We start from the raw sequence: 18,253 nt of genomic DNA, 5'->3' as shown, positions 1-18,253 counted from the left end.
ATCAACTCATTTTAAACATTTCTTGAAGCTTCATGTAGCAATTATTATTTTGTGCCGTGACAATGCTCTTCCTAAAGCAATCGATTATGCTAAGGATTTGTTAATATCATTTGTAAGAGGTATTGAAGAGTTATATGGTGTTGAAATGTTTGTTTCAAATGTGTATAGTTTACTTCATCTGGCGGATGATGTTAAATTATACGGCATATTGGATCAGTTCAGTGCTTTTCCATTTGAAAGCTGCATGTGCAAATTAAACAGCTGGATTAGGTCACCTAACAGGCCCTTACAGCAGCTTGTTAGGAGATATTCTGAAGTCTCGAATGTTGACAGTACATCTGTAAGTACAGATAAAGTCGAACTGTCTGGAAAGCATTCTAATGGACCTACTTTAGGTATGACCTGTGCTCAGTTTTTCAAAAGTTTCTTGTAAAGACTATACATTACATATTAACTATTGTAACAATCGTGTAGTACTTAAAGATTTAACTGTTGTTCTTATTAATAATATTATAGAAATTGATAACATTGTTTACATTATTGGCTATAAATTTCTAAATCGAGGAGATTTTTTTACTGAGCCTTGCAACTCCTCTAAGTTCCATATATTCAAGGTAGATTCCCTTTCTATTTCAGGGGAAACTTTCTGATATTAAGTATAGAGCTGTTGCTTTAAAATCAGCATCAGAATATTATGTAATTTATCCTTTAATTCATATTTAATTTTTAAAGTGTATTTCTTACACTAGTAAAAATATTTGATAAAATTTAATTGATCTAATAAAAAGATTTTCATGAAATTATTAAAATGAATACCTGATATTTGTAAATCTAAATATAATTACTACTCTGATCATTATGTAGTGGATGCGACCCACTATAAAAAGCGTGCCTGATATTTGTAAATTTGTTAGTACTTGATATTTGTAAATTTAAATATAATTTTTACTCTGATTTTTTTGTAGTGCCTGATATTTGTAAATTTGTCTGTACCTTATAGTGTGAATACCTTATATTTGTAAATTTAAATGTATTTGCTATTCTGATCTTTGCGTAGTGGATGCAACCCGCTTTAAAAAGCGTGTTGAGTGGATGCGACCCACTTTAAAAAAGCGTGCCGAGTGGACGCAACCCACTTTTTAAAAAAAAGCATGGAACGCCAAAAGGAGAAGGGCTCACGTCCCGCGCTCTGGATGGTTAATTAATGCCAACAGATGTCTCCTTTTTTTTCAGATTAGTTAAGTGAAATGTGTTTAAAAGGATAAGATGCTTTTTTTAAAATTTTAGATTGCATGTTTTGGTCACAAATAGCATATTTCATTATAATTGTAACTTACCCATTGTTTAATTTTTTCCTTAAAATTTACCTTCGTAGCTTTTCTTCAATAAAAATCTAAGAGGCATACTAACATCCAATAAAAGTATATATTTAATTAGTGATATTTTGTAGTGAAATTTCATTATCTGTTTCTGTAAAAAGAAACTGCTCTCTTGTGTAAACCATATTAATCTCATGATAATTATTGTATTAATCGGCATAAATCATTGCATGAGTAATTCTGTTAAATACATATCTATTTTGAAATTCCTTAAATTCATCGTAACTCCTATGCTATGTTGCACTTCTGATTAAACTAAAAAGTAGAATTTAGGTAAGTGAAAACATATCAATCTTTATATAATATCTTAGATTAATCTTTTATATAATATTTTAGTGAAAACTTATTTTAAATTATAAATAAAAAGAAATTATTTAAATATCTTAAGTGTAATACAAATGTAGCTTGTAATCACAGTATGGTAGAATTTCTAAGCTCTTAAGAATAATTTTTATCAGTTGATTAAGTATTTTACAGTTCATGTTATATTTGTTGCTTCTAATTTAACCCATAATGATGTGGAAATAATTCAAGCTTAGTTCCCTCCTGGTATGAATGTAATGATTAACTATAATTATAAGGTTTATTACAACTAATTTTAAATATGTAATAATATAAAAGTAAAAGTTATTTTTTAGTTATCAAAGATAAATTTTGAGAAAGAGCAAAATTACCATGCCCCATATGACAGCATTTGTCCGTTAAGGACTCAGTATGCTATATTTAAAGTAAAATCATATTGTTATTTTACTTAATTACTTAAAAGTGCACCTTGATTAAAGTGAGACTTTTGGTTAACACAAAATCTTAAAAAAAATTTATAAAACTAGTTCATTTTTTTTGGATGTATAACCATATGAAGCTAAGAACAGGTGGATTTCGAGATTAACATTTCGCAAGACTTCTGAGAAACTACTTCTGATTTATTTTATGCTTTAAAAGATTCAAATTGCTATCCAATATCTTACTTGTAGCACGTTCTTTATATCTAAAACTTTCAACAAAACAAACAGGCCTTAACTGTTAGGCTTTGGCATAACTTATATAATAATTAATTCTAGTTGTTTTTTATAAGAATTAAGCTACAAGAAAGTTATTTTGGTGCTTTCTGAAAAAAGAACACTGTATGGATAATTACAAACTTTGTTTTATGTGTGCCTAGATGTTGCAATACGCAGTTGTAGAGTTTGATGATACGACAATGAACATTGTGGGGTTGAATTGGCTGATAGGTGATGGCAGCACTACCTATTGGCCAAAGAAAGGTACTTCTATACACCAGCGAAGAAACAGCCCTCCAGGCCAAGATTGGGCCGTTCATAAAGTGAATCGGATATTGTATCGAGCCAGTGAGTAATACTTTTTCTAGGCTATATATTTTATTTTTTGAGTGAAATTCTCATATTTTTCAAATTTTTACTTACTTACGACAAACATTTGTTGTCTGCCTTTTTAAGAACCCCTTAATTCCTTTCTGAAGTTCAGGAACTTGAATGTTGTCTGATGCTTAAAAATAATCGATAGTTTTTATATTCTGATTCAAATTTGTTTTATGAAATCCAAGCAAATTTTAAGAACTTTTTTTAATAAGCAATGCTTGCAAGGTGCCATCATTACAAAGAATTTAATATGATCCAACACTCCATAAGTTAAATTAATTAAAATCTCAGAATTTTGTGAATATGGAGGACTGACTGTGTAAAGTTAAACACAGCATTAGGAGTTGAAATTCGCCATAAGTTTTTTAAGTTGCAAATTCCGAATGATTTTTGCCTTTCAACTTGAAAAAGCACGCCACAGAGTATCGTTATGCTGGTAGTGTTTGCAAATATGACACATTCTTTCAATTTAAATTTCCATGAAACAAACAAATGAATCTGGAAATCTCGGTAAGTATGCTATCCAAAAAAGAACAAAATGAGCTATTCTACGATGTGATATTTTTTTAAATGTAACCAAATGAAGAATAACACTCTAAACATAGAAAGACCTTATAATTTATTTATGTTGTGATATTAACTTTCTAAAAGAATTCATGAATTTAAAGAACTTTTATGAATGTTAAAATTTTGGGGAAATTTCAAAGCAAATCACAGTAAGACATACTATAATATTAAGCCTGTTTACACCTCGCTTCATGAGATTAACAAAATCGGAGCGATGCACAAGAAGTTTTCGAACGCTTGTTGTTTGCATTCAATCAAACATCCATATAAAATGAGGTATTGTTTTGATAATGGGAGAAGAAAAAAAACACTAAAGCCATCTCTTTCAAGTTCAGTTTCAACCTTGTAATTTTAATAATAAACATGAGAAATTTTTAATATCTTATCCATATTTCAATTCTATGAAACTTATTGAACTTCGTGGTTGCGAACTAGGAAAATTCCAGTTATGAAATTTGATTTTGAATGATTCGAATGATTTTTGTTAGAAATTGAATGATTTTTGTTACAAAGCAAAAACTATCTGTAATAAGTCATGTAAATTGTTTGCTGGTAGGTTATACAAATTAAAAAGCTGAGCAAGCCAAAATTGTTGATTTTGTTTCGTATCAGTCTTAATTATTTAAAAAAATTCTTTTTTCTATGAATATTGAATTCTTAAATGCCTATTTGTATTCTGTTCCGGACTAATATTGCCATGTTTAGTAAGTTTAAAGATATGATCTAGATAAAACATTTCATAAGATGCTTGCATTATATGATTTGCTCTTAAGGATCTTCTGTATTATCTTAATTAGAGTAAGAAGAAAAATACTTAACACAAATATTTGGTACAGATTATTGCTTGAATATTTAAATAATTATTACTAATATATAATGAAGAAACCCTCATTTATAGAAATCAGTTTAAACCTTACATTACATATATTAAAAAATCTGAATTATATGCCTATATGAAAGTACAAGTAAACATAATTCACAGTTTGCTACAGTTATGATTAAATGTATATTTAATAAAATCTACTTGATTGGCAGCTATAATTGTACATCACTTATAATCATTTTTATGCTCCATAATACCATCACATTTGTTAGTTTACTTGGAATAAAACTTGTTTAATCATAAAAAATTGATTTTAAAATTTAATAAAATAATGATTGATGACATTGATTTCATTTTGAACTGAATTTATAACAGTAATAATAACAATCAGTAATGATTATTGTTAACTTAATATAATGTGTCCTATTGCACTGTGCAGTATGTCATAAAATGCTTAAAAGGACTTCATATAGAGATTAAAATTATAAAATTTGTTGAAAAATCCATAAACATTTACTTGTTAAATTTATTTACTAACTTATAAAAAATATTATAGATGTGAAAGGAAACTCTACTTAGTAAATATTTTAAATTAGTGAAATTTAAAAAAAAATTATCTAAGAGAAAAATTGGACCTGCTTTGCAACTTTGCACCTGCCACCAGTATGTTAGATTTTGAAGTGGGAGTAATGTCAGCCCTAAATGAAGCATTTCCAGATATTTCAGTCAAGGGCTGTTACTTCCACTTTGCTCAAAATGTTTGGAGGAAGGTAAATATAAGCTGTCAGAAAATTTTAATTTATGTTATCATTGATTTCAGTTAGTGAACTCTCATTCAGGATGTTAAGGTGAAATCTACTGTGTTATTTAAATAACGAGATGAAGAATATTTTTTATCATAAAAAGTTATTGCTTTGATAAAAATAAATACATAAGCTTTTAAGTATAAAAACTATATGTTTTATATGAAATACACATTAACTTTGTTGTTGCCAGGAATGAAAATTACAGTTAAGAATTTGCTGTAAGCAAAAACATGTAACTCAGTTGCATTAGTTATTTAATTACTGACTAAGATGTTAATTGGTTGAAAGGTTTTGTTCAAATGATGTAGAAAAAGTACTTTTTTAAAAAATTACTAAAAAAATCAAGTGAATGTATGTAATTATTTGTTTTAAATTATTCATAAATAAGCTTTATAATACTCAAAGTGAGCTTCGATTTTAACTAATTTATACCTCCTTTTTAAAATAAATGGTCAAACACCTCAAGTGTTTAAAAAATTCCGACAGATTTAATTCCCTTTCACTTATCTGACATTCTATTTTGATTCTAACAGTTTATGTCTCAATATTTAATTAAAATAAAGGTTTTTCTGTAATCCTAGCTTTTTTTTAGGCCCTGGCTACAATGTGGTATAGTTAATAAAAAATCATCAGTAGATTAGTTAAATTAGTATACAAACATTGGTTACAGATTGGTATATATACGAAAAAAATAGACAAACTTTTCTTAATTCATCTTTAATTAATTCTTTTAGGTGCAAAAATTGGGGCTAGTTCACAATTTTAAAAATGACGATGTGACACGAAAATGGATTAAGAGACTGGTGGCACTTCCATTAGTGCCACCAGACATGATGGGCGAGGCTTTCATCTGGCTGGAAAACGAAGCTCCTCCAGGGATTGCTACAGATCAAATGACAGATTATATGGCAAGAACATATTTAGATGAAGGAGAATCTAAATTTGACTTGTGAGTATTTTCATTTATTACTTATAAAAACTGAAATTGTAACATGTAACTTATGATATGCATGCTGTCCTTCAATAAGCAAACTATAAGTTCTATTCTAAAATAATATAACATGCATTAAATTTAGATATGAATTTTAGAAAATTTAAATAGGTTGTATTAATTGTTGAAAGGCAAAAATAACAAAAAATTTAAGTGAGTACTGTTTTGATACAAAATTTTCTGTTTTCTAACCTTATAAATAAAGGCATTTCGTAGATGGAGAAAAAATACACCCTCCNNACGAATTTTATCCAGAGGAGATATCGACTTTAAAAGACAATAAGCAACTTCGAAATAATTCTGAAATAAAAACTTTAGTGCCATACTTAGATGAGGACAATATATTGCGAATTACCAGTCGATTAAATGAAGCAGATTTGTACTTGGGTGAAAAGCATCCAATAATTCTTCCTCGGCGTAGTAAATTTGCCGAGTTGCTTGTGATTAGGGAACATGAACGTATTGCTCATTGTGGTGTATCGGCAACTTTGACTCAAATTCGAAAAAATTATTGGATACCTAAATGTCGTCAGCTAGCAAAATCAATCATTCGGCTTTGTCTCATTTGTAAAAAATATAATGCCAAACCAGCTGACCAATTAAGTGGACAGCTGCCTCAGGACAGAATTTCTCAATCTCCCCCTTTCCAAATTGTGGGAATCGACTTTACAGGAGCAATACTCGTAAAGGACAGACAAGACTTTCATAAGTCTTACGTCGCACTGTTTACGTGTGCAGTCACGCGTGCTGTTCACTTAGAACTTGTATCAGATATGTCAACTAAGTGTTTTCTCCTTGCGTTCCGGAGATTCCTCTCCCGTAGAGGAAACTGCAAGATTATATATTCGGATAATGCGCGTACGTTTAAGGCTGCTCAGAAGGAGTTAGCGTATTTCACCAATATTTTGAAGGACAGTGAATTTCGACACTTCATCGCAGACAAGGGTATCCACTGGAAATTCATTGTTGAACGTGCCCCTTGGTGGGGTGGATTCTATGAACGACTAGTTAAAACCATAAAAGAACCCTTGAGAAAAATACTAGGCAAGGCTCTACTAACATTCGAAGAACTTTCGACCGTACTCGCAGAGATCGAATTAATTGTTAATAATCGACCTCTTACGTATGTCGAAAATAGTCCAGGAGAGCCTGAACCTCTCACTCCGGCTCATTTCCTCGAATTAGGATATGGACAATCAAAATATCCCCTCCATTTCATAGAACTATTAGATTCTACTACTGCAAGGGATTCCTACAGCAAAAGAAAAACTTACCAATCTCTCCTTGTTAAACAATTATGGAAACGATGGAAAGAACAATATTTACTTCAATTAAAAACTAATAACCAATTTAAAACTTCATCTATTCATAAAAATTTAAATGTTCATGATATTGTTCTTATTGAAGAAAATGTTAAATCAAAATTGTTGTGGGAATTAGGGATCATTCAGGAAATATTTTTAGGTAGAGACAATTAGGTCAGATCTTGCTTAGTTAAAACTTCTAAAGGCAGTTTTAAAAAACCTATACAGCTTCTTTATCCTTTAGAAATTAATTGATAAGTTTCACTAATTTTGCTTCTATTTTGCAGATAAGAGTAACCTAAATAATTCACTTCTTTTTTAACCAGTTTGAAAGCCTTAAGTATGTATACACGTTTAAAAATATTTTGCTCTTTGTAATTTACTAGAATTTTTCTTATATATTCAATTTGCATCGTAATGTATGTTTATTGTATCTGTAATAATTTTTTGCAATTGTTTGAATATAGTCACATTATGATAACAGTTTTAGTTATATCTTTGTTTTGATAAGTATTATTGTAAATCCTTAAGTGGTATTAATTAGGTGAACATTCTGTTCACCGGTGACGTGCGTGCCGAATTAATTTGCAAAAGGCGCTTTGGCACACATTCCAATATCGAAAGTGCGAAGTAAGCAGCTACCGGCTGCCTCCCCTAAGTTTTTTGTAATACAGTAGTTGCAGTCGTGATTGTGATGTGAAAGGATTACCTGCGGTCTTCCGCAGCTCGTGTTAACTTACCTCCGTTATGTAATAAAATGTTGTTATTATTATTATAGCTCATCGTAGTTCTTGAACAATTCGTCGTGATCGTGCACATAGTTATACGGCCGTGAGTCACTCCTGAAGCAGCCTCCACCCTTAACGAGGTGCCCAGTAAGTAACCGCAGGCTTGACCCTGACCAAAAGATGACGTTCGTGGCTAGTCGGTTGATGCATACAGGCCAATATGCACCTCCTGTTTACCTGAAGTACGGGCCAAAGCAGTGTATTGGGGTACCAGGATGCCCCTCAACTGCCAGGTTCCCCTTTTCCAGGGACACGGGTATCCACGCACGGCAAGCACGCGGGTGGTCTCTTCCCATCTGGATCCGATACAACAGGGTGGCAATCGAACACAGACAAGACGCCCTCACCAGTCAATTTGGCAACCATGACAAGGAGGAAGAGGAAGTAGAAGAAAAGGGGGAGGAAACGGAAGGGAGCACAGATCACTAGGGTACCCCGGAGTGTGACTCCCTGTGTTTACCTAAAGAAGGTAAACCCTCTGAGAGGAAAAATTTAATGAATAGAGAAGAAGATTAATTAAGCAATTTTAAAAAAAATTGTACTTTCACACAGAATTTTTTATCATAAAACTAAAAATATAAATTTATGAAATTTGGACAAAACCGAACCTATTTGTAAAAAAATGAATTACTTTCTTAAGTAAAGTTAATAAAAAATAAAGATTAAGTAAATACTAAGATTTCGTGTAAAACTACAAAAATTAATCACGAAATAGCTAATAAAAACAAAAGAAATTTAATTTTCTTGCACTATATGGAATTTTATTTTTGTTATGCTTATCACTAAATAATTTTATTCATTATTTTTAGTTCTTTCCATTTCATATAGCTTCTTTTTTTAATTTTTAAAATACAACTATAATATACTCATTCGCAATAGACTCAGTAACTACAGAGGAATATGTGTGCTACATGCACAAGTAGTGCTGTTTTTCATATTAGCAAACAGCCAATTTTTACAAAAGTGAGGCAAACAACGTTAAAGAGCACAAAAATATTTACAAAATACAGACAGCTGTTTCGGATGCTTAAAGGGCAACCTTCATCAGTGCAACAGGAAGAAAGGACTTGAGTTGATATAAAGTTATTCAAAGTTATTATTCATTATGCTTTTTCATCTAATAAGTTTAGCCCTTAGGCGACTGTGATTATTGGCTCTACGCTAGAGAGGGGGAAGGAATACGGGGGAAGTCCCCATAGTCAATAAAAAGTTTAGAGATAATGAGAATGATATTTGTACTATATACAGTACAAAACTGATAGTATTGAAATATATATTACGTTATTTATAATATATTTACATTACTTACATATAGTGTACCTCTGATAAAACGATGACCCGGTGCTTGACCGTTCGTGCAGGGTTGCTCATCGTACTATGGTTAATACACATTGCCCGGATCGGACCGTACAGGGTTGCTTCTTCACCGGGTTCGCCGTAGGCCTAGAGTCATGACAGTGTATGTTTGTGCACGGCCAATAGGAGGGAAGGGTGAAAGGATGACGACGTGGTATTTTAAAAAATTAGTCTCTAATACATTACAATTAATAAATCATTGTTTATTCTTTAAAGATGGATATGATAAAACAGCTAGCAAATCACAAGAAATCAGAAGTAATACTATGGAGTTAATTAGGAAAGGAATTTCAAAAAATCACTATCAGTGAAATAAAAGACTTTTGGCAAGAACAAAACCTAGAAGTAATAGGGTGCTTTATAGATAAAAACTCAGATCCCTACCCCTCTAATCAAAACAATTAAAGCAAAAAGTTCAAAAGAACAAATGAGTTCCCACTCATGAATGAAAATATTGAACATGACCAAAATCAAATGGATACATTCGAAATAGAAAACGAAACAAAAGATAACTAATTCAAAAAACCAAAAAGAAAAAAAAAAAAACGGCGGCACCCCCACCTTTCATAATACAAGACAAAAATTTTGAATGGCCTAACTTTCGTAGAATTATGAAAGACAAAGGTATAACAGGTGTCACTGGTAAAGCTAATGCTGAAAATTTCGTAATAAGAGTAAACGATCTAGAAAATAGAATAAACACAATTCTCGAAGAAATGAACATCAGCTATCATACTTATAGCTTACCTGAAAATAGATCAATGAGAGTTGTTCTAAAAGATATCCCAAAAGAAACCACAGCAGAAGAGATTAAAAAGAAATTAATTGAAATTGGACTAACTATAAATAATGTCACACAGTTAGAACGCAGAAGAGATCGAACAAAAATCAAATAGCCTATCTACATCAAATAGCCTATCTACATTGAAATTTATAAAATCGTATACCTAACAGGATGTAAAATTAGAGTGGAAGAATACAACAAATCTGAACGCCCGACACAATGTCATAGGTGTCAAAACTTTTTCCATGGACAAACAAACTGCAGGCATCCAGCAAGATGCGTAAAGTGTGCAGGAGACCATCATACAAAAGATTGCCCAAATACCTTTAACAAGTTAAATGCTGTAACTGTCAGGGAGACCACCCTGCAAATCATACAAAATATCCAGTATATGAAAAAATAGTTATAAAAATTAAAAGCAATATTAGAAGACCGGTGGAATTTAAAAGACCAAAAAAGATCTCAGTCTCAAATACAAATAATAGCAAAACATATGATAGTGTACTCAAAAATTCCAAACCTGAAAATAACATAAACATAACGAATCTACTTAAGCAGGCTATAGAAACATCTCAAAATCTAAACAGCAAAAGTGATAGAACAAAATCCTAGAACTCAGAATCCTGAGGTAAATGACGAAATAAATAAACTCAATAATGGATAACAAAAACAGCGCTTCATGTCTAAATATAGTACTGTGGAATGCTAACAGCCTTACTAATAAAATGACTGAAGTAATGGATTTCGTTACTGATTACTCGCCAGACATTATAGCCGTTACGAAGACTCATGCAAAACCACAGCACTAACTGAAATTACCACATTACTACAGCTACAGATGTGACCGACTTACCCATTATGGTGGGGGAACTGACATCTATATTTCCAGAGCCTACAAATCAGCGGTATATATCATCAAAACCACTGATAACATAGACGAAACCTCTGCTATTATTCAAATAGATGACCATAATATCAAATTATCATCAATATACAACCTCCCTGGCAATGATTTAAAGGAAGAGCACTTTAAGAATTTATTTAGCTCCAATATGGACACCATTGTTATGGGCGACATAAATGCTAAAAACATTAACTGGGGCTGCAATGCCAATAACAGGCAAGGTCTCAAACTAAGAAATATTATTAAATCCCATGGCCTCACATTATACGCTCCAACTGAATCTACCTATTACCATCATAACCCGGGATATAAACCCGATATAGTACTGGATATCATGATAACAAACATAAAAACACCCTTTGCTATGACCGTACTGAATGAATTAACTAGCGATCACCTCCCAGTCCTCATCTCTACCTGCCTGCCTAAAATTAACAAAAGCATCACGACAAAGAGAATTAACTGGACACTCTACCATAATATCCTTATGAAAAAACCTTAAATCACAAAGGGAACTAAACAGGATCAGTGATATTAATAACTGCATTCGAATTTTAACGGACAACCTAAAAGGGCTCACCCTCTAATTTACCACTGAATGATAACAACACAGCGATTTACACTGATTGAGATAAGGTAAAAACTTTTGCCAAGACCATGAAACAACAATTCTCTCTAAACACAGAACCTTTTTGTAGCTCAACCTAAATGAGTGAAAACAATCCCACGGACAAGGCGACGGATTTAAGGTTATGTCAAGGTACGTCTCTTGTGAATATCAATTAGGTTTTCTCTTTTCTAATTGCCATTTATATTTCATCAAATGCAGCCATGAGGGATATTAAATTATTTATTGCAAAATCTTTATTGCCACTATCCACTGCAGGTTCACAAGCTCTGGCAGACGTTACTGGTGAAGAAATTGATTATTGTGAGCGCGGCCTGTGATCCTCGCAAGAGATTTTAATGTGAATTTCTTGTTACCTGAAGCATTATTAACCTTCCTTAAAGACAAATTTGGATTGGAAATGATAAATGGTAGGAATAATCCAACAACCAAAGGGGGAACTACCATTGATGCAGTTTTTGCAAGAAATATTGAAAAAATAGAACTCAAACATTTCGTATCTTACTTTAGTTATCATAATCCCATTGTAAATGTTATAGATTTGGATATTTCTCCACTCGAAAATGATAATTAAAAGATGCGATCAATTGTGAATTGTAAGCATTGTTAATAAAGTTTGTCTTAAATATGATTTTGTTAAAAATCAATTTCTACCCCTTCCTATTTTCATTTCCACATTACGAAGTTTAACTTCTTCCGCGCGGAGGGACTCCAAGCACTGATTTTATTTTAATATATGTTGATCGACCAAGAGCGATTCATTTAGGCGGCATATTTTTGCAAATATTCTCTCTCAAACAAAAAGAAATCTAAAAGTTGAGAGTGGTCGCAAATTTTCTAAATCAAAAATTCACATATTTATTTTAAGTAATAAATAAGAAATAAAATGAATGTGAATTCGAAAACTTTGTAATAATAAACAATATAATAGTTTTCAAATGACAACTGTCAGCAATGAAATCTTCAAAAACTATATTTAATTGTGCTGACTATATTTAATTTTTCACAATTCGGGATCGCAACGCTCGATTACGCCCTCTAGCGGGAGCCTGAAAATATCGGGCATTAGTTCCGTCATAACCATTGGCAATGGCGGACGCCATTTTCTTAGCAGCAAATAAGAAGCAAAATTTCCCTAAGATTATTAGCTAATTTTCAATATGGACACAGGCGAACCTATTTATCAATGTGGTGGTTGTAGTAGTTTTACTACAAAAAGTTATGCCGAATTAAGAATGCGCTTCCTTTACTGTATTGGTAAATTTAATGCTTTGCTTTAAGATATTTTATAATTTTTTTTATCGTAGAGAATTATCAATCCTGTTAAATTCAGGATACTAAATTTGAAGCTCTAAAATATATAGAAGTTATTAAATTTTGTTAAAAATACATTGTCAGCAAAGTTATTTAATGCTCAATTAATAATTATTATATTCAAAACATGAAAGTAGTTATTAAAAACTAACTTGGGTTAAAAACTAGTATGATTTTAGAATGTAGAATAAGCAGTCGTTTTCAATGGTTTTTGTTAGAACATTAAAAAATAAAAGTTAAATATATACAATTTGGTGCCCGTCTTACCTAAGTGTTTTTTTTAAATATTCTTACAGAAAACTGGTAAATTTTTTATGAGTGAGATTTTTCTAAAAATAAGAAATCGAATATGTGAATTACGAGTCGATTATGTGAATTACAAATCGAAGAAATAATAGAAGAATGTAAGAATTTATGTATAGTAAAAGATCTTAAATAAAATGCTCAATCCAAGGGATACCATACCTTATTCTACATTTTAACCGTTTTCTCAATGTATTAAGTTTGATTAATTAAAAAAAAAATTAACATATTGCGATTTTTCTAATGTTCTTCTTATTTATTTTTAAATTTGAAGAAATTTTGAAAAAAGAAAAAGAAAAAAAAACAAACATGTATTATTTTTTACAGGAAAAAATCTTTTACAACATGAATGAAAGTGTATTTTTTTTAAAATTCAGTAAAATGCATTCCTCAGTAAAATTTATACAATTTTGTATTAAAACTTTTTTTTTTGTCATTCAATACCATTTACTTTAAGAGACTGTAATATTTCTAGTAACTAAATTCCCAATTTATTAATCATGAGTAGATTAAATGATGAAATATTATTTTTTGTATGGAACCCTGCTATTTATTTGTGTGTAAATAAGTTTTATTGTGTATAATAATGGCTGTGGGAGATTCACATGATTCTAGGTCTGAAAAACTACCAAGAATTCGTTTCGCTCTAAATTCTTCTAAATCAGATACAACTGGACATGCTGCAGCATATTTTCAATTTGGGCGTGAATTGAGGACAATTGATGATGTAGCCTACGATCTAAAAGCTGTTCTGGACAATGATAACTTTGTTCCGGAAATCCCGCCGTACTTGAAGAGATTGGCCTCAATCTCTAAGACTGTTAAGGAACGCGTTGAAATGAAACAGGACCAGAGAAAGACTTATTATGACCGAAACAGAAAAAAAAACTGTATTTTACTCCTGGCAAAAAGTTTGGTTTTTACATCCTATCAGCAGAGCTCACAACAAAAAAACAGCAAAAGTTATGCCAAAACGGGACGGCCCTTATGTGATCCTAACTCAACGATCACCAGTTTCATACGAGGTGGCCAGTTTGGACAATCCTAACGCACCTATAGGAACTTACCATGTTTCGGCATTAAGACCGTTCGTTGAAATGGAGACTACTCCAATTGCTCCTCTGCGAAAAAGAGGAAGACCGAAGAAAAATGCTGTTTTAAAAGCGAGACGCTAATTAAAACAGAGGGGGAGGATGTAATGCCTGGTTTGCCCGAAAGAGGGAGCTAGGGAAAACTTCACCCATGATCCTCTCGGATTCTTCTGTAGAACGTTTTGTTTACAAGTAGATGTGTATATGTAGTACGAAAATGTTGTTTGATATTTGNTTAAAAAAGGATGCATTGAGTTTAAAAAGGTACTCGTCTATTTTGTCGATTTTGAGGTCATTATAGAGGGTGTTATTTCTGACAAACCAGGGAGCCCCAGTGATTCGTCTTAGGGTTTTGTGTTCGAAGACTCTGAGTCTCTTTCTTTGTGTATTTGTAAGCGTCCCCCATGCCGGGGATGCATAGCTGAGGATTGGTCTTATGCACATTAGATAAATGTGCCTTTTCGTGTTTAAAGCCATTTTGCTATTGCTATTTAAAATGGGTTTCAAAGCTTGATAAGCAGCTTCAGCTTTTTTAAGTATATTAGAGACGTGATATTTCCAATTTAGGGTGCAGTTTATAGTGATACCCAAATAGTTTGCTTTAGAGACTTTGGGAACTTCTTCGTTGAATAATAAGATTTTTTCGTAGTTGATAATTTTCTTTTTAAATGTTTTGCGGATAATGAGTAGGTTTGATTTGGAGCTATTGATTTTAACCTTCCACCTGCTGCACCAGGCTTCAATATCTTTTACATTGTTTTGTAGTCTTTTAATTGCATTATTTACATTTAAGGATCGGCTGAGTATCGCGGTATCATCCGCATAGAAGGCTGTTCGAATATTTATATCTCCCCTGTTAACTGGGAAGTACATTAGGCAGTATATTAGGAAGAGAATGGGCCCCAGAATAGAGCCTTGTGGTACGCCTGCTTGTATTTTTCTCCTTGTAGAGAAATGGTCATTAATTTTAATTTGAAATGTTCTATTGATTAAATAATTATTAATAATATGAACAAGATCATCAGGAATATTTTGCTGTATCATTTTATATATAAGACCAGTATGCCATACTCTGTCGAACGCTTTAGCGATGTCCAACATGAATGCTGTTTTAAATGCGAGACGCTAATTAAAACAGGTAATGCCTGGTTTGCCCGCAAGACTGCGCTAGTGATAAACTTCACCCATGATCCTCTTCGCACTTTCTCTCGAACGTTTAATTTGAGTGGACGTAAAAAAGTGATGTTTGTGTTGTGTTTTTGTATTCTTTTATCGTAATTAAAATACTAAACTGAGCTAGAGTGGTTTATTATAAAACTAAATTCATTTATTTCCTTTCTTTAGCTTTAGACGACTCTGTTAACTTTGAAGATCCTAGTACAACACATGATCATGGTAATTATTTACACTTTTAATTTTGTATCACATTCCATATATAATGATGTCGCTATGATTAATAGCTATGAATTTTTAAATTCTAATTTAGGTATTCTAAATTCAAACTATATTTCCTTTTTATATCCTTTCCTTTTTAACTAAATATAACTAAGAATACCTTAGTCAGGGTTGCCACAGCATCTGGAAAACGGAAAAAATATGGGGGATTAAAAAGGTAATAGAAAAGCTGGAAAAATGCAGAGAATTTCCAAATTTTTAAACATCAACAAAACTTGAGAGTATAATTATAGCCTGCACTTTAAAAGATAAAGCAGTCTTATTTTTTACCTCAATTTTTTGTTATCCTGCTTCATTACCTTTTTAGTGCTTATCCGACAGAAAACGTAAAATTATGGTTCCACTCTGTGTTTGTATAGGGTAAACCAACCAGTGAAGGAAGATTTCATAAAAGTTTTTCTTTAGATTGATTGGTAACAATAGCTTACCGCCAAACAATAGGAAGTCATCTAGCAATGTTTTGGATTACCTGGTTAAATAGACTTCTCTGGAAAAATTTTTGAATTTGTTATTCAAAAATTTCTGCAACACCTTCCAATTCTCTGCAACACCTTGCTTCTTTGAAAAAATTATAAGGTGACTGTTTGTATTTATATGTTTGAAGTGGAATTAATATCATGTAATAGTTTTATTTTTCTCACTGTGAAAAGAGAATTCAAAACATAGTTATTGAAGTTACGTTTTATTTTTTTAAAGCATCATAGCATAATAAAGTACTGAGATAAGGGGGTGTTTATTCACTGGATCACCAAACGAACGATGAAAAACCAGTGAAGGAACAAGTGTTCCTTTGATGTTTTTTTTTTCCTAAGTTAATGAAAATAAAAGCTAAACTTTAATTTTCTTGTACCTTTAGTGATGTTCCGCATCAAAAGTATGTTAAAAATACGACTTCTAACCAGTAAGGGAAAAGGCATGTTCCTTTACTGGGCTTAGATTTCCCAGTGAATGAATAGTATGTGTTAATATGTTGACACTTTAATTTTCAATTCATGATTACAAAAAAAAGTTAACATTTTCCAAGTATTTATATGTTATAATTTCAAGAATAGGCTTGTTTTTAAATATTTGTATGGCTTATAAATTCNCATTTGATAATATTTTTAACATCTGATAACGTTGATTTGTGATTAGTTAGGTTATTTGTTGATTTTGCTGCCCTATCTGCTACTTCATTTCCTAGAATGCCAGTATGTCCAGGTATCCATGAAAAAATTATTTTGTACCCAGAAAGTTTTAAAGTGTTGTAGAGATTAAAAATACAATTTATAATAGAATGAGGTTTATGATTACAGTTTAACAATGCTTCAATACAGCTTTTCGAATCGCTATATATATACCATTTCTTTAATGGTTGAGATGAAATAAACTGTAAAGCCAAGAATATTGCGTGTGCCTCACTTGTAAATACTGAACAGGACGGGGGAAGTTTTTCTGAAACAGTGGATCCATTGACCACAACAGCTGATGCTGTGTGACCATTAGTTTTTGAGCCATCAGTAAAGACCGGATTAAAATCTGCGTATTGCTCTCGGTGGTAATTAAAAATTTGTTGATAAATAATGGATGATGTGTGTTCTTTAGTATTTCCTTTAAAAATGTCGATGAAAGGAAAATTTATACCAATCCAGGGAGGATGCGGTTCACATACTGGTAAAATATCAAAATCCTCGATGGTAAAATCTGATAAAAGTTTTTTCATCCTAAGTCCAAAAGTTGGAACGCAAGATGGTCTATGGTTAAAAAGAGTTTCGTAGTCTGGCGTTAAAATCTTAGGAAACATGGGATGATTAGGGTGACTCTTGGTATGAATTTAAAATGTTGTAATTCTATTTCTAAGACTGATATTTAAAAGGGTCCCATTGTGTGTGTGTATTCATTTAAACTGATTAGACATTTGCATTTTGTAAATTTTCTTTAAATGTAATGACTATATAATGTCTAACTTCTGTAAATTTTAAAGGCGATTCAAACAAGGAAACAATAGGTTCTCAGTCACTGAATGGTAAGTATTTGAATTTTTCGATATAGTTTGTTTGCAGGTATTATTTTAAGGTATTGTTGTCTTAATAATTTTTTTTTTAAATTTAAAGTATTTTTTGATAGAAATTTCGATAAAGTTTTCATAATTAAAATTTTTTTGAAATAACATAAATAAAGTTTACCTTTTGTTATTCTGGTTATGGTGATTTCCTGTCTTTGTTGATTAACAGTCAGTCTGAATATTTTATTTTAATTTAAATGCAGCTTGATTCTATTGCATGAAATTATAATACTTAGTAGGTATTTTTATTTTTTTGGCAGTTTTATCTGATATTGTTATTTTTGAAGTTGAATTGCTTCTGAACTTTTAATGCAAAAGTTTTCTATAAAATAATTTA

General features: G+C 31.5%; 2 protein-coding genes across 2 annotated transcripts in view; one reads left to right on the top strand and one right to left on the bottom strand.

The window, feature by feature from the left end:
• The window catches only part of LOC107454523 (extra spindle pole bodies like 1, separase), a 313,495-nt gene that overhangs the window by 207,638 nt on the left and 87,604 nt on the right, over positions 1-18,253 (bottom strand). The gene's annotated exons all lie outside the window — the stretch shown is intronic.
• LOC139426717 (uncharacterized) lies at positions 6,719-7,423 on the top strand. Its single transcript, XM_071186502.1, has one exon. It carries the CDS (start codon positions 6,719-6,721, stop codon positions 7,421-7,423), a length of 705 nt encoding a protein of 234 aa, XP_071042603.1.

The sequence above is a fragment of the Parasteatoda tepidariorum genome, chromosome 10 (assembly GCF_043381705.1).
Source record: "Parasteatoda tepidariorum isolate YZ-2023 chromosome 10, CAS_Ptep_4.0, whole genome shotgun sequence".
In the NCBI taxonomy this organism is placed as follows: domain Eukaryota; kingdom Metazoa; phylum Arthropoda; class Arachnida; order Araneae; family Theridiidae; genus Parasteatoda; species Parasteatoda tepidariorum.
Note: the sequence above shows the minus strand (reverse complement) of the source record. Positions and strands in the feature narration are given on the sequence as shown.

Coding starts and splice junctions, on each gene's coding strand:
- LOC139426717 (XM_071186502.1), top strand. CDS start 6,719: ATGTCAACTAAGTGTTTTCTCCTTGCGTTCCGGAGATTCCTCTCCCGT.